The sequence below is a fragment of the Schistocerca gregaria genome, chromosome 7 (genome assembly GCF_023897955.1).
Source record: "Schistocerca gregaria isolate iqSchGreg1 chromosome 7, iqSchGreg1.2, whole genome shotgun sequence".
NCBI lineage: Eukaryota > Metazoa > Arthropoda > Insecta > Orthoptera > Acrididae > Schistocerca > Schistocerca gregaria.
The window spans coordinates 331,083,932-331,109,449 of NC_064926.1; the positions used below are offsets into that span (position 1 = coordinate 331,083,932).

The following is a 25,518-nucleotide window of genomic DNA, read 5'->3' on the forward strand; positions in this document are numbered from 1 at the left end:
CTTCAAAGCGACGTACAAATCTGCAACTTGGTTTAAATGTGCACTTGACAAAACGAAAAAGAACGTAGTACCGTACTGTCACAACATCAATGAGTCACAGTTAGAATCAGCCAAATTATACAAATATTTGTCTGCAACAATTTCTTGGGATGTGAAATCGAGTGGCCACATGAGCTCAGTCATTGGTAAAGCGGACAGTAGACTTAGATTCATCTTCAGAATATTGGAGACGTGCAATCAGTCTACAAAGTAAGAACGTTGCTCAAGTTCTTGGGACCTGTACCAAACAAAACTAACGACGGATATTGAAAGTATAGAATGAAAGGTGACACAAATGGTCTGAATTGGCAAACTCTTGTAGATAGGAACAAACTATCACGAGAAACCCTACTTAAAAAAGTCAAGAACCAGTGTTCATTGAATAATATATCCCCTTGAGCCCCCTAGATATCGCTCCTACAGATGCAATGAAGACAAGATGAGAATGTTATCACGGACGCACAGAAGCATTTAAGCATTCATTCTTTCCGTGCTGCAGAAACGACGGAAACGGGAAGAAAACGTAACACTTGGTGCAATGCTGAGTATCCTCCTGCGCTTGCACTTCAGTGGTTTACGCAGTTTGTATGTATGTCTGAAGCTTCCTGAGGCCGTTCGCAGACGTTGCGGTGACGTTTTTGCTATTAAGTACTGGATGAGACGAGGCCGCGACCCCATCCTTTCTGCAGTTATCCGTGCTACAGCTGCAAGAAGGATGACGTCATCTGGTACTGTACGCGGACGGCTTGATCAAGGACGCGAGGCGAGCAGGTATCTTCGCACAGCTCATCGGTCCTTCTATAGAAGAGCGTCTTCCAATGTCCGCCCAGACTCAAATAGGGCGCTGTAGACCTCTGCAGTACCCATCTAGCAAGGAATCTCAGTTTATCTTGCAAAGTGACCGCAGACTTGTTCTGCTTTGGCGAGGAGATGTGGTATCCTATTTCGATGTTATACATCTTTCGGTAAACACACGTGCCCTTTCTCTTCGCCCTTTGCCTAAGAAATTCCGTATATAGGTGTGACTGCTGCTAGACCTCGCTAACCGGTTCGACCGTTGTGATGAAAACTGTCATAAAGTAAAGAAGCAGGTTTAGGACAAAAAAAGTCTCTCACTACGAGAAATAGTTCATAGTATTGCGAACTGCCTTGTTTCTCTTCTTAAGAGATATTGCTGAGAAGATTGTGGCCTTAGTGGTCTAGCAGTTAGAGCACTAATTTCCGGCGCTGGAAGTCCCGTGTTCAGACCCAGGTAGGAGCGGGAATTTTTCCCCGTTCCAGGACGGCTCCATGTCCACACAGTCTGTTATCACATTGAATACCAGTGATCTCTCCCGGGAGTAGAAGTCGGCCGGCGCGATAGGCTCGCTGTCCTCCCCTTCCTAGTGCCACGGCGAGTGAAAGACCCACACTACGTAGAATCAAGCCTACGGCTTGAGCACCAAAGGGTTTACTTCGTTATCTCTTACTGCGTTTTCTGCTTTAGTCGTAAACTTTGGGGGGGGGGGGGGGATATTTTTCAAATCGTTGGATTTCGGTCGGTGCAATTGCAACGGAAGTTGGAGTGGAAATATGCCGATAAAGGTACAACCATTGACTCGTTTATCCATTGCGAACTTTCGACGATTACCTCCATCGTCTTCGTCAGGAGCTACTGGCCGTCAAAACTGTTGCTGTGGTGGGCTTTTACGGCTCAGAAACGGCTTCTGATTGGTCGATAATTACGTAATGCTGACGCAGATGGTGTCAACGTCTGCGCTGTTGGCGCCATCACTTCCACCGTAGCGTAAACATTGCGACGAACAGCTCTGGCTATTCTCTGCGTCGAGTGCTCGCTTCCACGCACCGCCAAGTTTATATCCGTTGTAATGGTTGAAGATTTTTTTCACTTATTCTTATTCCTACAGTCTCTTTAATTACAGAATCCCAGTATGTAGGAGCCTGGGACAAAACTTTTGTTCCGTCAAACAGTACATTTTATGTTTGTGAGGCGGTGCTCGTTAGCTGTAGATATCTCCATTTCTGGATTTTTAGTGTGCCGTTTATGTTCGGCACAGCGCTCGGAAACGGTACGAATGGACTGAGCGATGTAAATGCTTCCGCAGTCACAAGGTATGTCGGAAATTCCAGAGGCAGAGACTGTCCTTAACAGGGCACAGCATCTTTATCTTCTTCGGAGGTCAGAAAATTGGACTGATACTTCTTCTTAGGTCTGTGCCTGAGTTGGTGGACGCAGCGCCGCAGAAAGGAAGGAATGCAATAGGTGGCTCAACAAGTGAATGTTCAGCATTTTCCCTTGTGAGTGCGAGAGCAGTTACATCAGTGAGTCCACCCGCACCGTTTGCAAACGCTGTGTAGAAAATCAGTGGCATATTAAAAACTGAGAACTGGAGAAATCTGCAGTTGCCGAGCATAGCCTCACGTAAAATTCTATTTGATGAAACGAAAGTTTTGTCCCAGGCTCCTACTTGCTCGGATTCTGTAATTAAAGAGTTTTACAAATCAAAATGTGTGAGAATACATTGAAACGTGACATAGGATATAATCTTTGCGGTTATGGTAGCGACCTCTCGATGCAGTGAAAGGCCATAGGTATTTGTCACCATGTTTACGCTATGCCGGGAGCGGTGGCGCCTATAGCACAGACGTTGACGCCTTCTGCGACATTGTGACCTAATTACCGACCAATCAGAATCGTCTTAGGGCTATATAAGGCCACCACAGCAGCAGTTTTGACAGTCAGTCGCTCCTGGCGAAGACGATGGAGGTAATAGCCAAAAGCTCGAGGTTTTACCCTGACGGGGCAAAAAGTCCGAAAAAGTCAGTTATTTCGTCCTTGGTGTGACAATAACCGGACTACTTATGAACGTAAGCTTATTGGATGTTGGTACCGCGTGATTCTGTTAAAATCTCTCTTCCCCCCCCCCCCCCCAATGTTTCGGCCTTCTGGCTGACACCAACGCACGTTTTAGCGAAAGCAGTTTATCAGTTCAAATGAAAAGTCAGAGAGGCGGAATTACTGAACACCGGGGAGATTTTAATCGTGACGGCAGCTTTAAACAATCTACCGCATGGCTGCCTGCCTTCAGTGCTAGCAAGACGCCACCGGAGTATGCAAACATAAAGCAGAACCAAGGCGCCACTAACGCCGCACCCTGCAGCAACTATAGTTGGAGTCACGAACGATGGCGGTCGAGTTTAGGCTTGTTCTGCGCACGTCACGCTTACTCCGACAGCCAGTGTGCGTTCAGCAGTGTTCTGGGCGCTCCATTCTGAATTCCGTAACTAATGCGAGCATGAAACATGATCATAAGCGAGGTGTGTTGTCAGTTTTTCTTTGTTGCGAGTTGTCATTGCTGATGGCAGTGGTAAGTGATGAATTCAACATAAACAAGCGAGAGACATAATTTGCTGGATATACGCTTCCTTCAAGAGGAAAGCACGCCCGTACCACAACTGTCGCCTGGAACCGTCAACAGTGTCATTTCTGTCCGTGCCTCGACGTGCGCGAACTGCCATCGTTCGTTGGTCGGACTGTATAATGAACGCTACAACCTGTCGCGCAACGTCACTCAGCAGCCGGTGGACCGCGATAAATGCGGAAAGTACTATCATTAAATTACCACACGTTTTGACTGTGCGCCACTGTTCCTGGAAGGAGATCACAAAAAAAAAAAAAAAAATGGCTCTGAGCACTATGAGACTCAACTGCTGTGGTCATCAGTCCCCTAGAACTTAGAACTACTTAAATATATCTAATCTAAGGACTTCACACACATCCATGCCCGAGGCAGGAGTCGAACCTGCGACCGTAGCAGTCGCACGGTTCCGGACTGCGCGCCTAGAACCGCGAGACCACCGCGGCCGGCAAGGAGATCGCAGCAGGATGCCAGAAATAGGTACTAGTCCAGAAGATTGTACAAAAAGTGTCGCGTTACCGTGACCCAAGAACTTTTTAACGTTGATCTGCGTGAATGCCAGCCGAGTACGTCACAATGTGCATGTCTTGAGGACAGGTGCACAGTCGCCATTTGCCGGTCAGTGGTGATGTGGGTGCACTGTTGGCGAAGAAGTGAGTGCAGGCCGGGGAGCGCTCTCCGCCGCGTGACCTAGGCTGTCCGGTATGCGGCAGCGCCTCGGGCGCCCCCTGCTAACGTAACGGAACAGAACGGGGCGGCCCGGCCTGGCCCAGCCCAGCCCAGCCTACACCTGCGACCTCACGGCTCCCTCTCCTCTCCTCTCCTCTCTGGCGGGCTTCTGCCAAAATTTCGCTCCACGCTCTCTACTGCTCAAAGTCGCCGCGTTTACACAGGCAACGAAAATGCGCATTTCGATCCCCCCGCCTCCCTTCCCCCCCCCCCCTCTCTCTCTCTCTCTCTCTCCCTCTCTCTCTCTCTCTCTCTCTCTCACACACACACACACACACACACACACACACACACACACACACACAAACACTTGGCCGGCCGGTGTGGCCGTGCGGTTCTAGGCGCTTAAGCCTGGAACCGCTAAGGTCGCGGGTTTGAATACTGCCTCGGGCATGGATGTGTGTGATGTCCGTAGGTTAGTTAGGTTTAACTAGTTCTAAGTTCTAGGGGATTGATGACCACAGTAGTGGAGTCCCATAGTGCTCAGAACCATTTGAACACTCACTCACTCACATTCACAGCACCCTCCCAACATCACCTTTGGAGTCCAGTGTTTCCAAAAGTGCGATCTGATTCTCTGCGGGCACTGCTCTCAACACTGGCTCAATTGAAGGTTGCAGGCTTTAGCTCAAGAGCTCACAGAAAAATTCATGAAAATAAAAGGTTCTCTCAAGTATTACATACCAAAACGGACTTCTCATGGATATCGCGTGGGGGACGTCTTAGACACGCCAATAAAAGTGAGGATGAAATGTCAGAAAAGTAGATGAATGAATAAAACTAGTTTTCAATTCAGATCCATCCATGCCAATGCAGCCTGCATTAAGTCAAAAATAATACGAGGTATCTGGCGACTGGAGACCTCTTTATTGTCGCTGAACTATGGTTGCTGCATTTATAAAAGCACAGTTTCTAAATTTTTGTGTGAAATTTTGGTTGCTGCTTACAGTGATACGATGATAGGTAGGAAAGTAATCATCGATACAGTTCCGCCTCACTTTTATTTTTAGAGTTACTCAAGGTTCTGGTAGATCACATTTGCTGTAAATATTTTCTCACTTAATTTTATAACCAAACTCTGCAGAACAGTAATTATTCCTTAGTTGCGCCTGTAAAATCACTCTTGTATTTCCTTGGGACTTCAATTAGGTCAAGAGTGGCTGTAAACAAATTTTGTATTCCCTCTTCATCGTAATACTTAACGACTAAAGCAAGAAAAAAATCATTATACAGAAAATGAAATGCCTCAGCAATATGGCCTGTTCTGTACTAATATGAACCTCAGCAGCTCCATACTCTAATGTATTTATGGAATATCTTGCTTTACTTTGGATCATGGTGTCACTTCATTACTAATAAATGATTACAAGGAATTACTGATGACTGAAATGAAATTCCTTTCACAATGTTTAAAAACATTTTGCCATTGTTCAAATTAATTGTTTATTTACTTAGTTGAAGTCAAAGGCCATTTTTTTCCTCCCATGACGCTGTTTATGTACACAGCGTATTGAAGACGTGTGCTGTCGAACGAACCGAAGCTGAATGAAAGTATATTCACCTAATGTCAGTTTCTGAAGATGTTGGACGGTGACGGGGCAAGGTGCATGAGGCCAGTTACTTACATGGCATGATTTTTCTGACTGACAGGTGGCTGACATGACAGTGGACCATAGGGTTTTTCCAGACGCCTCTTGACTGGGGGAGGGATGCATGTGCGCCTTCGTAGCATTTTTGGAAAACGAGTCTCCGGTCTGTAGATGGAATCTGCACCCGCACTAACATCCCACGTAATAGTCGTAGTGCACGGCAGGCTACCACACTGTAATCTGATTATAATCTCTTACCAATTTTGTAAATTTAAATGTCATGATGAATAATTTTTTTTTTCGGTGGCCCCGAAAACTTAAAATTTATTAGCTCTCATTTTGGAAATAGTGTCTTTTAGGAAATAAATCACTAACATCAACTCAACGGACGGCAGACGTACGAGAAGATATGAGGGTTCATTGAATCATATTTAAATAATGAAATTAAAGGACAGTTTAATACAGCACATGAAATTCTTGGTTCGTCTTTCGTGGAGGCTGCATTGTTTATAGAGAAAACCATGCAAAATAAGTTGTTAGTATGACTGATGGGATCCCTCCATATCATCGGCAGTTCAGATGGCAAACCAGTATTCTTTCTCACTCATGTATGCATTGAGGCAGAACACACACACTGTACAGCTTATATGTAATACTCATTTTTGTCGTAGTTCCGTATGGTACAGCCAAAATAAAAAAGGAATGTACCGTTTATGTTGAAGGCGTATCAGAAATCTTCATGGAAGCAAGTGTCAGTTCACTGAAAGTATAGCAGAAGCTATTTGCGGCATTGTCCCTTGTACGAGACATTACTGTTAGTAATTTCCAGCTAGGAATGTATCATAACTTCTTTGCGATGGTTACAGTCCCCATTAAAACAGTGATAATTGCATAGATCAGAGTGGTGCTGATAAAGTTCATGAAAATTCTTGACCAGTCGATACCTCCCTTATATTTCCGGATAAGTGGATGTAAATAACGACACACAGTTTACGTCTAGTGTGTAGTTAGGTCGTCACACTTAAGGAAAAAAGTATAGTATTGAAGAACGTAAACAAGATTCACGAGATAGCTTAAAGAAGCGGCATCCAATTAGGTCGAAACCTTGCACCAAATATTGCAGATGAAGCAAGCTCCTAGCACGTTGCGTATCATATTCAATCAGAAACGCGCGACAATAGACATACCGAGATAGTTTATAGTAGGTACACGCAATACAACAGATTTTAGCGGAAAAGTTGCCGTATGTAAGATTTGTGTGTACGACTACGATATGAGATCTGGTGGTGAACATGTGCAGTAGAATAGAAGTGGCGAAAGTCCTGCGAAAGCGACGAATACATTATTGTACAGTAGGAAGAGGGTAGCAGAGTCTTCAAAATAAAATCTGTCGTCATAGGATTTAAAAAAAAAAATGCAAACAGGTGCCTGTTATACAACCGTCACATTTTTGAGTGAAAAGGTATAACCAAAAGGTAAATTATCGCATAATAAGACGATATTTGTCAAGGCGAAAGTAACTGCTCATAGTTAAATTTTTGAAGAAGCTTTACTTCTTGACTTGAGATCAGGTGTGCATCGTGATCATGTCCAAATTAGAACAGGTTGCCTGTCGAAACTTGTAGCACAGAGATCAAATACAGTCGCATGGTGTCATTTCTGGGAAGGGACAACGGTTTACTGATAAAAACTTAGTCGTGGAACTCCCCGTAGTGAACTGGAAATCACGTTGAGAATTACATTCTTTTGTGCCATTATGATTCCTAATTTTCATGTTTTTATCGATCACGGTAAAACCCATGAGAGAAACCATCTTTAGGTCTCTGTCAGGTAAAAAACCCTCGGTGTTAAGACCACTACCGAGTGGACAGGGCTTTTACAGTAAGCCGGCCCGACTAGACGCTAAACACTGAACAGAAAATAGCACACCATCCCTGTTCGACTCGGTGCATTACTGGTTTGCTGACCTTCGCCTGCGGGACCCTCTCTTTCTAGCTGCATCGAGGCGTATCTGTTCCACTATAGATTTACCGCCACGATGTTGGTACGGTGTAGTGCACCAGTCGCTGGTGACCGCTGGCAGGTGCCCACTTCCAGTTTTAACGCGGCGGGCGCTGCAGCAAGCCCCCTGCCAGCCAGACAGCTGGGGGCAGCCGTGGCCATCCTTGCGTGCAGTGACCCGCTTTCCAGCGAACCACTCGACTGCGCAGGCAGAGGCCAGACGGAAAATCCGTTCCCTCTGTCCTTCGCAGTAGACGAAACCGTGGCGAGTCTGCAGTATTCGTTTTACTCACACGGCGGACCGCTAGAGGACTATACTGGAGTCTCTCTCAGTATTTCGTGAAAGTAATACTAATTAGTGCTTTCGTAGAATTTCGCTTCTCGTGTTATGAAAGGACTCTTTCATATGCTGCGTCCTCGTAACTGTTCAGCCATTCATTGAGCGTTCCACGGTTTGCCTCCTAGGTGAGCTTCGCATGCATACACAGGTGCCTTTTGGAACTCCTCGTCCGTTACTTTCCCGTTGGAAAGCGAAAGAATACCATATAAAAGGATAGGGTATAGGAAGAATAAGTTTTCTTTTCTAAAATCTTTGCGACGAAAGTCCAGGAGTGAGGGATCACTTTCTGAGGAACAACTTTTGTAAGAGACAGAACGTTCGCTGATGCCGCCCTGCGGCGGAAGGTCTCGTTCAGGACTCGTTCTGTCTTTGACAGGTGGCAGGCGAAGGCACTAATCAGCGTTCGTCAATGTGTTTCCTATCATCCAGCCATCTGCTATGCGTGAGAGTCGGTAGTCCGATCAAAACTTAGGTTTCTGATTCCCTTTTAAAAGATCTTTTGCCGCGCGCGATTAGCCGAGCACTCAAGGGCGCTGCAGTTATGCACTGTGCGGCTGGTCCCGGCGGAGGTTAGAGTCCTGCCTCGGGCATGCATATATATATATATATATATATATATATATATATATATATATATATATATATATAGTGTGTGTGTGTGTGTCCCCTTAGGATAATTTAGGTTGAGTAGTGTGTAAGCTTAGGGACTGATGACCTTAGCAGTTAAGTTCTTTAAGATTTCACACCACAAACATCTTTTTCGCTTAGAGACTGTCACTCTTATGGTTTTCATGTTGAAAATCATTGTAGCAATTTGCTGGGATGGGTAGTATGCTGCATACCTGGTTAGTGGAACTGATTTGGTGAAATCTCATAGTCTCAGGGTCGGCTAATGTTACTGGACGCATAGCGTCTTTGGGAAGCGACAGATTCAACATAAAGTACAGTGAAGAAACATGGTTGTAGCGGAGAGTGTTGTATTCACAATACTTTTCAGACTTTCGCCTCTATCTAGCCCTGTAATAAAATATTTCCTTATTCCATTTTGAAATGATAGTATTCACTTTGTGTGTTGCAATGTTTTTTTCCTAAAATTACAGAAAATATCGCGGTAAAGTAAGGTCGTTCCGAACGTGAAAAACTGTTCGAAGGTATAGCATGGTCATATACTTAATAACAAATGTTCTGTTCAAATTTAAAAGTGTTGCAATTGATAAAATCTTGTCTATGCTGTATTTAACATTTTGTGTGTTACATTATTACACTACTGCACGCCAATAATTAGTAAGTGAAATCAGACTAAGATGTGTTATCAAAAACTAGTTGCAAGTTAAAAACATTTTGAAAAAGAAGCTAGTGGCAATTAAAACAAATATCTGTTTTCAAGACAGGGAAAATGATTAAGATACTTACGAATATAGCGTGTCCGAAGATGAACCTCGTTTGGTTTCGAAGTTCAAAGTGGTGCACGATCGACGATTAATGGCTTAACCATCCACACCTTACGTAACTATACAGAATTTTACCCATCTTAAAACTGTGTAACTGAAAAATTAACAATTCGTTCCAAATATTTTTAATATATTACACAACACTTAAATGTGTAGAACTATTAATATTTACAAACGGCACACAAAACCCACTCTCATGCCTCTCAACAACATAAGGGGTAAAAAAAAAAATGCTAGAAACAGCATATGGTGGTTTATAATGCACTTTCCTTCATGTGATTATAAAGACAGTCAGTAGATTCAAACACAGACCAGGAAACGTAATGTGTTTTTGGGTACACTGTCTTCCACGTAAACTCTCTCCTCTATTAATTTCAATCTGTGACGAAATGGCAGTCGTTAGTCTAAAATTTTTCCCATGATGCCCTTGCAGTTAAAAACAAGGACAGCCATGGGAGTGGGCAAAACATGTCTCTTGTGGAGTAAACTCTCTTAGTAACACTCTAAGTCACAGTGCGTCACAGTAAGCCTCCCTCGTCTTCTCTAGATAGCAGAGTAGAAGCATCACGAATGACAGGGACTATGTAGAATCTTGTCCAACCATATCAGTGTTCCTGTTACATAGACGGTTTGAATGCTAAATGAACAACGTGCAGTGTTCCGTTTTTTGCCGGCAGCAGAAGTGTTGCAGCTGTGTCAAGCGAATGCAGATTATACATTTAGTAATCTGGAACGGCATGAACCAGCCACAAAATATTCGCTGCTGCCTAAAACAAATTACCGCACAATACGCCACTTCATCAATGGGCTGTTTGTTTTGGCTTCTCTTTCGGTGTGTTGTGGTTACTGTGGTGTGGAGATTTCAGTGTGCATTAGGACAGATACACACTGAAATCTCTGTCCCACAGTAACCGCAGCACATCGTTAAATCCACACGGATACTCTGCAAATCACTCTTAATCCTGGCAGAGGGTTCGTCGAACCACTTCAACAATAAGTCCCTATTACTCCAGAATATATATATATATATATATATATATATATATATATATATATATATATATATATATAATTTTCGTGCGAGCTCTGATTTCCCCTATTTTCATTATGATGATTGTTTCTCTCTATGTGGGTCGGCGTCAGCAAAATATTTTCGCATTCTGGGGAGAAAATTGGTGATCAAAATTTCGTGAGAAGATCCCGCTGCAACGAGAAACACCTTTGCTTTGACGACGTCCATCCCAAATCCTTTATCATGTCAGTAACTCTCTCTCTCTCTCTCTCTCTCTCTCTCTCTCTCTCTCCCTCCCTCTCTCCCTCCCTCCCTCCCTCCCTCCCTCCCTCCCCTATTTCTCGATAAAACAAAACGCGCTGTTCTTCTTTGAACTTTCGCGATGTCCTCCATTAATCCTGTCTAGTAAGGATCCCACACCGTGCACAGTACTCTAAAAGAGGATGGACAGGCGTAGCGTAGGCAGTCTCTTTAGTAGATCCGCTAAATTTTCTAAGTGCTCTGCCAATAAAAAGCAGTAATTGACTCGCCTTCGACACAGCATTTACTGTGTGTACTTTCCAATTTAAGTTGCTCGTAAATGTAGTTCCGAGGTATTTAGTTGAGTTTACGGGATTTAAATTGATTTATCGTGTATTCGAAGGTTAACGGATTCCTTTCAGCACTCATCTGGGTGTTCTAACACTTTTCATTACTCAGGATAAGTTGCCAATTTTCGCACCTTAAGGTAATTTATCTGTATAGTTTTGCCGTTGGTTTTGAACCTTCTGGTGACTGTACTACACGAAACAAGACAGCCATCATCTGGAAACCATCTGACGGCTAAATCGTTTATATAGATAACAGCAGAGGGCCTATAAACTACCTTGCGGAACCCCAGAAACACTTATGTTGTACTCGATGACTTTCCCTCAGTTACTACGAACTGTGACGTCTCTGACAGGAAATCACGACTCCAGTCGCATAACTGAGACGATATGCCGTGAGCGCACAGTTAGATTCCTAGCCGCTCGTAAGGTACAGTATCAAAAGCGTTTGGGAAATTTAAAAACATGTAATCAATTTGAAATCCCTTGTCAACACCACTCACCACTTCGTGTAACTAAAGAGCTAGTTGTGTTTTCTAAATCCGTCTTTGACTGTGTGTCACTATACTGTTCTCTTCAAGGTAATTCACAATGTTAGAACACAATATGTGTTCCAAAATCTTGCTGCATATCGACGTTAATGATATGAGCCTGTAATTTAGTGGATTACTCCTTCTACCTTTCTTGAGTATAGGTGTGACTTGCGGCTTTCCAGTCTTTAGGCACAGATTTTTTGTCGAGTGTACGGTTGTATATGATTGATAAGTATGGAGTTAAAGCATTAGCATACTCTGAAATGAACCTAATTGATATAGTCCGGACCAGCAGACTTGCTTTTATTTAGTGATTTAAATCGCTTTACTACTCCGAGGATATTTACTTCTACGTTACTCATGCTGGCAGCTGCTCTTGATTCGAATTCTCGAATATTTACTGCGTCGCCTTTGTGAAGGCATTTCGGAAGGCAGGCTGTTTTGCTTTGCTGTAGGGTGCAAGAAACAACTGAGGTCTTAAAGCGCCCAAGTCAAAACCATAGAATACGAACACACAGGGGGGTTAAACGACTATACGTCTGTCCCAAGGGACAGAATAGGAGACAGCTGAAGACAGCCACGTGGAAAACTGGAAGGCTGTGTTTAGTAACTCTGCTTTGGCAGCACTGTCCTCGATGGTATCTCCATTGCTATCGCGCAGAGAAGGCATTGATTGTTTCTTGCCGCTAACATACTTCACGTGCGAACAGTATCTCTTTGGATTTTCTCCCAGGCTTCGAGGCAAAGTTTCGTTGTGGAAACTGTTATAGGCATCTCGCATTGAAGTCCGCGCTAAATTTCGAGCTTCTGTAAAAGATCGCCGGTCTTGGGATTTTGCGTCTGTTTAAATTTGGCATGTTTGTTTCGTTGTTTCTGCAACAGTGTTCTTACTCGTTTTGTGTACCAAGGAGGATCAGTTCCGTCGTCTGTTAATTTATTTGGTATAAATCTCTCAGTTGCTGCCGATACTATTTCTGTGAATTCATGCCACATCTGGCCTACATTTGTATTATTAATTTGGAAGGAATGGAGATTTTCTCTCAGGAAGGCGTCAAACGAATTTTATGTGCTTTTTTGAATGGTTCATTTAACGTTTATTTTCGCAGGACTTTGCTAGACAACCAAATCAAACAGCCCATTGATAAAGTTGAGTATTGTTTGGTGATTTGTTTTCTGCAGCAGCGTAAATGGTGCAGCTGTTTTACACCATCCCAGACGGCTGAAGGTATAACTAAATTTGCCCGTCACATCTCCAACACTTCCACTGCTGCCGACAATGAATTACCGCATGATACTAAACTAGAATTCAAACCGGCTAGCTGAGAGTAGGGCGCATTTGCGATTTCGCATGAGGTGGGTAGTAGGCGCATTTATGAGGTTGAACAAGATCCTACGTAGTCCCTGCCATTCGATGCTTCTGCTGGATTATCCATAAAAGCCGAAGGAGGTTTATTCTGACATAAAGAGACTTAGTGTTGCTATGCGAGTTTCTTCCGTAAAGCACACGCTGTTTTGCTCACGTTCTTGGTTCTGTTTTCAGCTGCATCGTGGAGGTAAAAATGTAGACGAATGATTGCCATCTCGTCTCCAAGTCAAATTAGTATTAGGTTGGTGCACAACTTCGTAGCGTTTTTGCTTCGCATGTTGATATTCCAGTTTCTATGGATTTATATATCGATTGTCATGTTTTATTTGTAGTTAACTGTTGCTGTTGAGTTTGCATATTGTAATTTTGTCATTTTGAGATAATGAGTGAAGCTGTGGACGCTAGAAAATGGAGTGCCAAGTGGAGCAATCGGCTCTTTTCCGACATATTCTTCTGTTTGAGTTCAGTAGAGGAGTGACAGCAGCGGAGGCAGGCACATTTGCGCCGTGTATGGGAATAATGCCATTGGACAGAACACGGAAGGAAATGGTTTTCTCTTTTTAACTAGGATCGTTTTAGCATTAGTGACTTTCCACCTTCAGGAAGACCTTCGGAGTTTGAGAAAGATGGTTTAAACGCATTAATCCAAAATGATCCACGCCAGTGTACTAAATATGGTGGACTATGATCATTCCACCATGGTGTGATATTTACATGTATCGAGGAAGGTTCAAAAATCGGGTATAGGAGTACCGTACGCTCTAAGCCAAAATCACAAAGATCAATAATGAAAAGAAAGGAGTGGTTGAGCCCAAACAAAGCAGCAACTCCCCGTACAACCACCTGCACGCATCCACAAAAGATAATGTTGTACATCTGGCGGAACAGCCACAGTATGGTGCTCTGCGAATTGCTTGCCCGAGGTGTAATCATCACTGCTGACGTTTGTCAACAACTGAGGCGTCTTGCAGACGCAGTCCAAGAACAACGACCAGGAACACTGCGTGAAGTGGTGCTTGCTCGACGATAACGCTCGCCCACAATCTACCAGACTGACAAAAAATGTTAGACATAAGTTTGGTCGGGAAGTAATTCCGCACCCACCTTATTCACCTAATCTTGCACCCTCAGAGTTTCACCTTTTTCGCTATGCATCGAACAACCTTCAACATTGCTCGACGAGTTCTTCGCATCAAAACCTCGTACTTTTTACAGTCGCGGAATCTAAACGTTACCCAGCGTTGGCAAACTGTTGTAAATAGTGAAGGACACTACATTATTGATGACTAAGTTCTTTATTGTGTGTATCTCTTATTGAACGTATAGAAAAACGCTATGAACTTATGCACCAACACAATAAAATTGTTTCGTCACCGTACACGATATTGGGCCTGAATTTTTGACAAATGTAATCTGAGCAATATACTGTTGATACAACGTGAAATACTAGATCGTCTGCTTAGAAGTCAGGCTGTGTGATACCGACTAACTGTGAAGGATTTTAAAAATTACAGCCGATATAGCCCATACGTGTACGAAATAAAAACATCGCAAATATTTCAATTCTACACCGTGTCTGCGACTGGAACGCTGCTGTTATTGTTTATTTATTAAAGCAGATTGTCATTTAAAAACACGAATCATAATAGGCTATAGTTCTCCTCTACTAAAAGATGAGGTACGATGGCCTGAGTATCAACTATGGGATCTCCGTATCATTAGCCAGCAATACTGAATGCACTGAATGTACCGAGAGGTGTTGGGTTGCGTCCTGTACCGCTGTTCTTAAGAACTCAATTTGAATTTCTTCAATAGTGGCTGTTGCTGGGTGGGTGGCCCACTTTCAGTTGACGAGAAACTGACAGACCGAATTGGCGCAGTCACTGAGGCACTAAACCCTTATTCCGAAGAGCTTGGTTCAGGTCACCGTCCGTACATACTGGTTTAAATTTATGCGGTTTCCCTGAAGTCACTTCACTTTTGGTTCCTTCGACAAAGCGAGAGTTGGAAAGTGGTGTCTGACCACTTCGATCCGCAATGGGTCGTTGAACTCTGAGCGAAATTATACAGGAAGATAGTTCACGTGAAGGAAGAAAAATGAGGCAGCCCAAGGAGGAAGTGGATCACCAAAATGTGCCGCGTCAAGGCACCGATTTGCACCAGGACTGTCGTCTGGACCCGTTTTATTTCGGTGTCCGAGTGAACTGTGTGCCACGACAGTGGTGTCCATACATTCGCTTTTAATACTTGTCTATTGGAATTTCGTAAATGATTCAAAAGAGACTGCTTAAAACCGCCAAACTGTTGCTTTAAATAATTATTTTCGGATTTGTTTCAATAACACCAATAAAATGGTAGTTCACAGAAATCCAAGGATCATAATTTGTAATATACAAGTAGCTCATATGATTTCAACAAACTGAACTACAATAATACCATTAAGATTCATACAGTGGAGTCTGGTGGTTTACCAGTACTTCTGATGTCAACGAACCGTCCTACCATGTCATGTTGATATGTGTCAATCTGTTGACAATTTAAGACTGAAATTAGTTTTCAGCTATTTTAAGATCTCTATAGTAAAGAATGTGTGTTGTTGCAATTCACAATGAGTAGATGGTGATATCTTGTGTAGGCGACAAAGCATCAGAATCCAGTCGTTCACAATCTCTCAGGGCAAAGTGGCACCAGCAGTACAGTCGAGCATTTGGTGCTCAGCTGTGAGAAATGTCGTTTTGCAAACTAACGTACAAGGACTTCTCCACAGTTGGAATTTCGGGTGAAAACTTTGGTTCATTTGTAATTCTGAATGTTTCGGATGGAAGACTCGAAGAACTTGAGTGAACCTGCTTTTGAGATTCATCGATATTGGGACTGACTCTAGTCGCGAATAGACTTGGGCATTTATTTCCATAGTGTGTTGAGGTCTGTTAGACTGCCTTTAGCGTCCATCCAGTCCATTCACATGTAAAACGCAGTCTGTGGCAGGGATGTGACCTAAACTGATAGAGGATGCAGATAATTTCGACACGAGTCTTTACGGTCCATTAACCTTTCATGAAGTGCTTTGGATGCCACCTCTTTCAGCGTGCCTACGTAATTGTTGTGGTACTCGGCGGCAGTAACTTTCTTTGCTAACCTCATCATGGGCTACGCGCGATCGCGCAGGCACTCCTCTCGTATCTAGAGAGAGGTGCTTAAAGTGAGAGGAGTAAACATTAACCACAACTCAGACAGGTATTCGTTGCAAAAGGTTATCGGTTTACTGTTTTTATAGCGAAATGTTAAGGACTCATTTGATATTTCATGTATTACGTCATATCGAATAAAAGCTCAGTCATTATAGCTGCTTGTAGTTGTTTCATTTCTTGTTCTGGTTTCCTTGGAATGTTTCAGGGTTCTGCGATTAAAGGTATTTGACTATACAGCAGTGATGCAGCCTATTCTTACAAAATCACTGGAGTTGTTTAGGATGATCTGAAGATCTTTCGTTGTGTGTCTCTGAAAGTGCAGCACCGAAAATTATATATGGATGGGAATCACCAGCTCTTCTTCGTTCGAGAAACTTCGCAAATTAGTGCAGAGCATGTGTTAAATTGCCAAGTAACTGAACAGTCAGAAAGGTTATCGGTAGCATTTGTAGCTACAGTGATATGTGCAAAGCAGTTCGGTAAATACACGATATTCTCGGGCTCTGATGTGTTGTTCGTAATCCTGTGCATTTGCGTTAAAGATATCCCAAAAATAAAAAGCAGGTTGTCTCTGTTGTAAGGTGGAGATCACCACAACTTGAATCCATTATTCAACGACTTAAGTTATGAATCCAAAGTTTTTCGTTTTCATTCTGTAGAGCAATAAATTAGCGAGGTATGGAAAGGTATGATATTACACATTGAAAACTTCGCTAGTAATATAAACTGTTCGCCGAAAATGTTGCCACAACTAACAAACTATTGACAATCGCACTGGATATCGTGACGGAATTCTGGTATGCACAACCGATAAGACACTTATATTCAATGCATTCGTTTAGTTTCATTGACCTGAGTACCAGGTCGCACCTTGAAGGAACGGTACAGCTGATGTTGCGAATGAACTACTTGTCGTAAAATATTAGTGATGTGCAGGTTTCGACCTTGAACTATATTCTCAGGTAGTAATAAGTTCCATCTAAATCGATCGCAACAGAAAAGTAGGAAATTCAATGAGATTGTTGGCGGACGGTGCTGCAACACAAAAAAAATTGTAACGAAATTCAGGAAGACCCATAGAGAATAGTAGTTCAGCTTGGGGACATACAAATATAATTTACTGTAAATAAATAGAAAGCCTCGTTATTGTGTGATTATACAGTTATCGAACAGGCACATACATTTCATATCCGGAACACGCATGTGGAACGACCACGTAAAACTAATCCTCGAAAATCCTCTGTAAGTCCGTCTTTATACAGTTGGCTGCAGGACCTCTGCTTTTCAATATAAAATGTCGAATCAAAGCACCTTTCAGCCGTCTAAATTTCCAGTTATTTTATTTGAGCAACCAGTTTCGACGTTGCATTACGCCAGCCTCAGGCCCTTTCACCGACTTGTAGGAAGATTCCCATATCTGGTCCACTCAAAATAGGGCCCGTACATTTTTGACAGAGCGATTCCTTCGATCATCTCTTGTGGACTGTTAACAGTTGCCTGTGGAACCATGAACGTTCTCAGGCGCCCACTTCTGCATCAGAAATGTCAAGAAAGGGCTCCAAAAATATGGAAATCACGTGGCGAGAGATCGGGTCTGGATGGAGTATGTGTGAGGGCTTTCCAGCGAAACCTCTACAGCGTAGATAAAGCCGCCGTGGTAATATGTGGGTGGGCATCATTCTGTTGCAGGATGATCCTGCTGTAGAGTCGACAAGAGGTGATCGCAGGGATCGCTGTGTCAAAAATCTACCGATACCAGTCACTGAATGCTAGCCCCTACTTTGACTGGACCAGGGAAGGGGGTTCTCCCTACACGTCGGTCAGGGGCTCTGAAGATAGTCAGGTAGTGCCGGAACTGATTGCTCAAATAAAATAACAATTGTAACTTTAGACAGCTAAAAGATATGTTCGTTCAACATTTTAATCCTAGAAAAGGCAGATGTCAGACTTAGATTCGCTGGAAGTATCCACCCAGAAAGGCTGTTGCTTACAAAATCTTCGTTCGACCAATTCTTGAATGTTGCTTGTCAGTCTGGGAAACTTTTCACATAGGATTGATAGAGGAAGTAGAGAAGATCCAAATAAGAGCAGCTCGTTTCGTTACAGGTTCAAGTATTGCGTTGCCCAACGTATATTTCGCGACAATATCATGGAAGTAAAATTAAAGGTTCGAATCCTGGCAGTGGAAAAATTATCATTGCCAGCATTTTGCCTGTAAGGGGAGTAGAGGTGGTAGCGTAAAGTTCCTGATTATCAGACTTCGCACTGATGCCTGGGCTTAAATATTAAACCTCCCGGCAGTGTCTCATGAATTGAGGGCATTTGAAAGTGTTGATGGCGATCCATTCGTCGAATGAGAACGTTAAGCTTGGCGACCCCCTGGGTGCTATTCGCGAGAAGTAGGCTATCTGCCGGCACCGATTTTCTCCCTCTCAATTGTAATGGATCATGTTGTAAATAAATAAAAAGTAACACTACCATAAGTTGGCTAGAGGAGTGTAAATGCTACATATGCCGGTAACCACGGTGGCAGTGCACGACCTCTTTGCTGCTTACCATGCCTGGTTCATAATAGCAAAAGTGACTGGCATTTGAGCATGGAAGGCGAGACGGGATGCTGTCGGTTCGACATTGCGCGCAAGCAGTAGCTCTGCAGTTCAGTGAGTGAGATTGGTCATACGTTCCACGGTACCTTACAGTACTGAATTCACTGTGTTGGATCATAGTTGTCTTACCACTTACCTAAGCAGTTTCACAGCAGCTTCCCACATTCCGTGCAATTAACTTACCGCATTGAGAGGCAAAGCATTTAGGGAAAAAAAAATCCCAACGATTATGTTACAGGCCGCATGTCGTCCGGGACTGACTGCTGACGGTCAACTGTGAGAGCAGATACGATATGACAGTGTGTGCAGGACAGAAGGTGTGACCAAACTCGTGAACAACTAATAATTTTTGTGAACGTTGCAGTTCTTCTTATTTCGGTGCTTGCTAAGAAACTGGAGACGATTCCACCTTATGCAAGGCATCTTCGTAGTTTTTTCACCCAGACACGATACAGCACTTTTTGTGCTGTCTTCAGTGGGTTTGTCTATTTATTCCTTCTGCAAAATTGATACATGTTAGCCTCTAAAGAAACTTTCGGTAAAAAATATTTACATTTGTAAAATGAGCGATTATTGTCAAATATTTTACATTTGTTTGCATAAAGTACTGTGTTTTGACATGTATCACTGAGTTGAAGCATTCTGTGTTATTTATTTACGATACGTCTAAAGGTGCTAGTTTTGTAGTACATTTGGGAATAAAATGGATGGTACATATATTACATGGAGATACTGGATGTGTATGCAAGTAGCTGTGGGTATACCACGCAACGCACAGCTCGTCATCTGCAAACAGCCGAACATTATTTTATTTTTCTATTCATTACGTATTTCCGACCGAGAATCACCAAATATGGTGTCAGTTAGCTTGTTACTTACAGTTTTTGCGCTGTAGTGTTTTTACTCTGTTTGTGCTGAGGTAACACTATTATTCCTTGCGCGATTTGTTCCCCAAGCAGAAAGTTTTTGCCGCCGCTACGTGTTGTGGTGACTGTGCAGTGTTCATTTGTTTTGCGGGAAGTTTGGCTGGGATGTGGCGTGCGGATTTGAAGTTTCGTTAAAGGCGCGCGGTTTTTGTTCATAGATAGATAGAGGGGGGGGGGGGGTGATCGGAATTTAATGTAGGAGGCTGATGATATGCCGTTCTGGGGTGTGTGTTATTAGTTCTTTTTTGTGACAATAATCGCTCATTTAACAAATGTAAATATTTTTTACCAAAAGTTTTTGTGGAGGTTAGCATGTAACAACAATTTTGCAGAAAAATAGGCAAATAAACCCACTGAAGATAGCACACAAAATTCCAGGAGAAAATAAGCACCCACTGAAGGTAACGCAAGAAGTGCTGAAACGCGTCTGGGTGAAAACAAAACTACAAAGCTGTCTTGCATAAGGCGGACTCCCTTTTAGTTTTCGTGGACAACTAGCTGTCAGTCACTTTGTTTTTGTAATCCACCCATAGGTGTAGACGTGACGCCTTTACCGCTACTCGCGATGGGGGGAACTAGAGCAGTGCGGGGAGGGTAGTAGGCAGGTGTCGCAACGGCACGCCAGGCCACAGCGTGGCTAGCGAGCTGTGAGAGCCCACGTCCTTGGTGGCGCGTTGCTGCGTCCGGCGCGGCTGTCGGCCGGCCGGCTCGCTCAGTGGCGGCGCGCCATGGCTGCCTTCCGCTGCTGTTGCTGCTGCCGGCGCACTGCCACGGTAATACCGCTCGCTGTACTGCACACACTGCACGTGTTGCGTCGCCCACCTCTCTGCTCTCCACATTCACACACTCACCCTCTCTGCACTCTGCACCATCTCCTCTGCTCTCTGCACCATCCTCTCCGCACAAATAACTCTGTTACGCCTAAGTCTGCCAGCTGAGGACGAAAGGTTTTAATAGTTCGTGTTTTGGGCAGAAAGGGGTGGGGGGGGGGGGGTAGCGTCCAGAAATCAATTTGTAGACGACTTTGAGAGGGGAACTGTGTGAGGTCACTGTGGCTGCATCTCGATCCATGCGAGAGCGGATATACAGTATTCGGTGACGTGGTGCTCAGTGTGGTTGAGCGCTCTTTTGGGCTCAAAAACGTTCTGAGCGCCAGCGCAGGAGTCACTATAAAGCAGAATCTACTGATTCGGAGGGATTGCGAACAGTTGGTCGGAGGAAACAGTCGATTGGTAGCCGAGTATTGTGTAGTGAATTTTACGATCATGCGTCGGACGAAGTGTGTTACAATGAAGCGCCAAAGAAACTGGTATAGGCATGCGTATTCAAATGCAGAGATATTTTAACAAGCAGAATACGGCACTGTGTTCGGCAACTAGTCTATGAAGCAACAAGTGTCCGGCGCAATTGTTACAACGGTTACTGCTGCTACAATGGCAGGTTTTCAAGAGTAAAGTGAGCCTGAAAGTAGTGTTACAGTCGGCACACGAGCGATGGAACCAGCATCTCCGAGGTAGCGATGAAATGGGGATTTTCTCATGTGACCATTTCGCAAGTGTACCGTGAATATTAGGAATCCGGTAAAACATCAAATTTCAGACATCGCTGCGGCCCGAAAAAGATCCTACAAGAACTCGACCGACGACGACTGAAGAGGATCGTTCAACGTGACAGAAGTTCAACCCTTCCGCAAATTGCTGAAGATTCCGGTGCTGGATCATCAGCAAGTGTAAGTGTGCGAACCATTCAACGAAACATCATCGATATGGGCTTTCGGAGCCGAAGACTCACTCGTGTACCCTTGATGGCTCCACGACAAAAAAGCTTTACGCCTCGCATGGACTGGTAAAGGCCGACATTTGGCTGTTGACGACTGGAAACAGTTGCCTGGTCGAACGAGCCTCGTTTCAAATTGTATCGAGAGAATGACGTGTACGGGTATCGAGACACCTCATGAACCCATGGAACCTGCATGTCAGCTGGGAACTGCTCAAGATGGTGGAGGCTCTATAATGGTGTGGAGAGTGTGCAGTTGAAGTGATATGGGACCCCCTGATACGTCTGGATACGATTCCGACAGATGACACGTACGTAAGCATCCTGTCTGTTCAGGTGCATCGATACGCCTCCATTTGCCATTCCAATGAACTTAGGCAATTCCAGCAGGACAATGCGACACCCCACACGTCCACAATTGGTACACAGTGGCTCCAGGAACACTCTTCTGAGTTTGGACACACTAACATTATGGAGCATGTCTGGGATGCCTTGCAATGTGCTGTTCAGAAGAGGTCTCCACCCCCTCGTACTCTTGCGGATTTATGGACAGCCCTGCAGGATTAATGGTGTCAGTTCCCTCCAGCACTACTTCAGACGTTAGTGGAGCCCATGCCACGTCGTGTTTCGGTACTTCTTCGTGCTCACGGGTGCCCTACACGCTATTAAGCATGTGTACCAGTTTCTTTGGCTCTTTAGTGTATAACGGGCAGCCAACTGAAAACGAGATGGATGGATAAAAGTAAGTAACTGTTTATTATTTCAAAAGTAATCGCCATAATTGTTAAAACATTCATCGCACTGAGACACAAGACGGTCAGTGTCTTCACGGAGAAATGTGTGCAGTTGCCTACGGAAGCATGATTGTGCCCAGGCGCTCGGCTCTACATTAGAAACAAATCGACAGCCACGAAGCCTTTCTTCAGGGCTCCAAAAATATGGAAATCGCATGGGGAGAGAAAGGAACTGTACGGGGAATGTGTAAGGGCTAATGCTCCGCCCAAGACCCGCCGCTTCGGCAACATCTTCGGCGCCCCTTGCTCATATTTGTTGAGCATTTAAAAAACGTCTATCATAGACTTTGACAACCGTTTTAGCTGAGTGGTGCCTCGCGGCTTCTCTAGTGCCCGAGGGCAGGCAGTCTCACTTAAAAGTTGTCGAAGGGGCTGCCTTGCCAATATTGCTACCCCTCCCTGAGGAGGGCGCGAAACAAGAGGGATGAAAAAGTATAAATACTCGTTGATGCTTCGGATCACGTTCAGATTTCATCAAATAGTTTCGAAAGGTCCGTATTGGTACCACCCTGTGTATACCAGAGCAAAAATTGCGTTCGAACTACGCTCCATAGCGTTCAGATCACTTGAAGTGGTGCTTCAGCCCCACGATGTCCTTACACAAGCCCCACAATGTCCCTAAACAAGGGGTGAAGCGTCCGGGAGGTCTCTAGCAATGTCAAAGGTTGTCTAGAACGTCGTCCTGTTTCTCGTTGCACTGCGAACTGTCGTTTCGACCGCTAAATGTTTGGGAATCATCACCCCTAGGACGCGCTGGATTCACTGACGCCCTTTATATCGCGACCTGAGATGTTTTCGTGTCGATTCTGAGCGGCGGTGTGCCTGAAATGTTTCCCTCGACCACCAATAAGAAAATAACGCGATTTCAACGCTAGGTGTCACGGTTCTGACTTCTGTCGCAGAGGCGTCAAGAGGAGGAGTAAAATGTGGGTAAGAGGGGCGTGACGACCTTCCTACTATGTACGAGTAATACGTCCACGATTGCATTGGGAAGAATTGAGGTGTAACGTGGTGCCAATGTAACTTCATTAGCCCGCCTTAAACCGCATTGAACTTTTGAGCACTGGCCTTTTATTCGCGTGTGTCGAGACCTTGTTGCTTGAAACGTCGCCGAGCCCGAGGGTGACGCTGGAGGGCGCCATGCTTTTGCACAATCACAGAGAAACGCTGTAGGCACCTATGAGGCACATTTCAAACTTATACATCGCAGTGGGAGGTAATTATAGGGTTTCGAAAAAGTGATCAGGTTTTTTTGCGTGCAGGGTATATGATCGGACCAGGTTTTGGCAAGAGACACAAGTTACTAACAAACCCTGTTGTATCCTGCCTACTAGTCAAATATGGGGAGCCTAGGAAACCTGCTTTCTTGGCTCACTAGACAACAATTCAAGCAACTCGTATTAATGAGTTTATTAAATGAGAACACTTAACTTTGAGAATTTATCAACGATGTATCGCAAGCAAAGGGCGACGTGCAATATAATCAATGTCTTTCAGTATAACAATTCCAATACAGGTGAAGTAATACAGTGGATGCTCCTGTCCAGGTCGATGGCCTTTATGCTTCTGTAGAACTGGGCCGCGGCCAGTCGGGTGCAGCGCTTATCTTCTCTTCGCATAGAGGACGCTGGCGTCGCGTTGTCGTACTAGAGAGGTGTCGGTCCGCGTGCAATTGGCTGACGTCCTCTCCACAACCCCCACTGCTCTAAAGTTGCCGACCGTCGTGCCGGCGCTTTACTTTACGCCACAACAAATCCACTGAAGGTGCCTTTAGTATAAAAGGCAAAACGCACATGGAACTTAAGTAAATATATTGCAGAAGGAAACAGGCATTAGAATTTATAAAATGAATATTTATACAGGGTGTCGCAGGAGGAATGGTCGGCATTCAGGAGTATGACAGGAACCACCATTTGATGCAAAAAAAAAAAAAAAAAAAAAAAAAAGGTCTGGCAAACATGGGTCGTAAAATGCATACCTAAAGAGCTATCAGCAGTTGTTCATACTCGATAATGCGAAACCCCATCTCTTCCACTGAAGCTCTTAAGGTACGCATTTTAGAGCCCATGTTTACTAGATCTTTTTGCTTCGAATGATTCCCCTGTCACATTCCTGAAGACTGATCATTGCTCCTGGGACACCCTGTGTACATGTTACGGTCGATGGCCACGCCGACTGTCTTGGCGGACAATTAAGTTTGGCAATCGAACAAATGACGATAAAGGGTGTATTGTTCTTTCCTTTGGAAATAAAATAACATTGACGCTATGGGCACGTTGCACGTCACGCTGTTCCAAACTGCTCTATTCGTGTTTTGCTCTAGCTTTACATTGATCAAAAGATCATCACTGGGTAGAATTATGGGTTCACATGGAGTCTCATAGACCAAGGTATTAAGTAGTAGCGGTTCATCTATTAGAAAATTATACGTAATCTTAAAGACTGTGGTGACACAGTGTTACACGTATAAAGCAAAAACCGTCAATAGTTCATGAACTATGAAAGGTAGCAAGAAACAGAATTTAGACTAGTGATCGTAAGCAAATGGCGAACATTTTTCCATGCGGTCAACGTGAAGAATTTCAAAGAGAGGAGATCCAGCAGTAACACATTACAAATCAGTGCTGGATTTCTGGAAGCTCTTCACATCCATCAAACACACTTGACAAAAAGTGAAGCGTCCAGAAGACATAGTCGTATATCAGTATGACTTCGTAAACATCACCGCCGGTTATGCAAATGATTTCCGTTTCTCTGTGACGTGTATAACGGCCACCAGAGCGCATTAGTGTTGTTTGGGTATAGTATTGTACGAAGCGTGGTAGGACATAGATTATAAAGAGGGTGGACAGTGTCAGATAGGGACTAATCATTGTGAAGCACGCGGAGATATATCGTACTCGTTAGAGATAACATTATCAGTGGGTGACAGTGAAAGGAGTCTCGTTGTCGGTCTCCATTTGTCCGACTGGTCGAATTGTGTAATATCTAGATTTGAGGGGCATCGTGTGTGACACAGGATCGATGTTGGACAGCAAGGAGACGACAGAATAGGCATACTCGCCAATGTTCCGGTCGACGACGTTTCAGCACTGTAAGGGAGGATCACTGTATTGTGTACCACGGACATCTGCTTGTGCCATCGGAGAACAAATAAGG

At 44.1% G+C, this 25,518-nt stretch overlaps 1 protein-coding gene across 12 annotated transcripts in view; it reads left to right on the forward strand.

The window, feature by feature from the left end:
* Nucleotides 1-25,518, forward strand: part of LOC126281513 (protein kinase C and casein kinase substrate in neurons protein 1) — a 525,973-nt gene that overhangs the window by 388,132 nt on the left and 112,323 nt on the right. The window contains exon 1 of one of the 12 annotated variants that reach the window (XM_049980544.1): nucleotides 20,420-20,562. The exons of the other annotated variants lie outside the window; for them this stretch is intronic. Coding sequence (XP_049836501.1) covers nucleotides 20,518-20,562 — 45 coding nt within the window. The 5' untranslated portion in view covers nucleotides 20,420-20,517. Of the gene's footprint in view, nucleotides 1-20,419; nucleotides 20,563-25,518 lie in introns of those variants that run through there. 12 annotated transcript variants of the gene reach the window in all.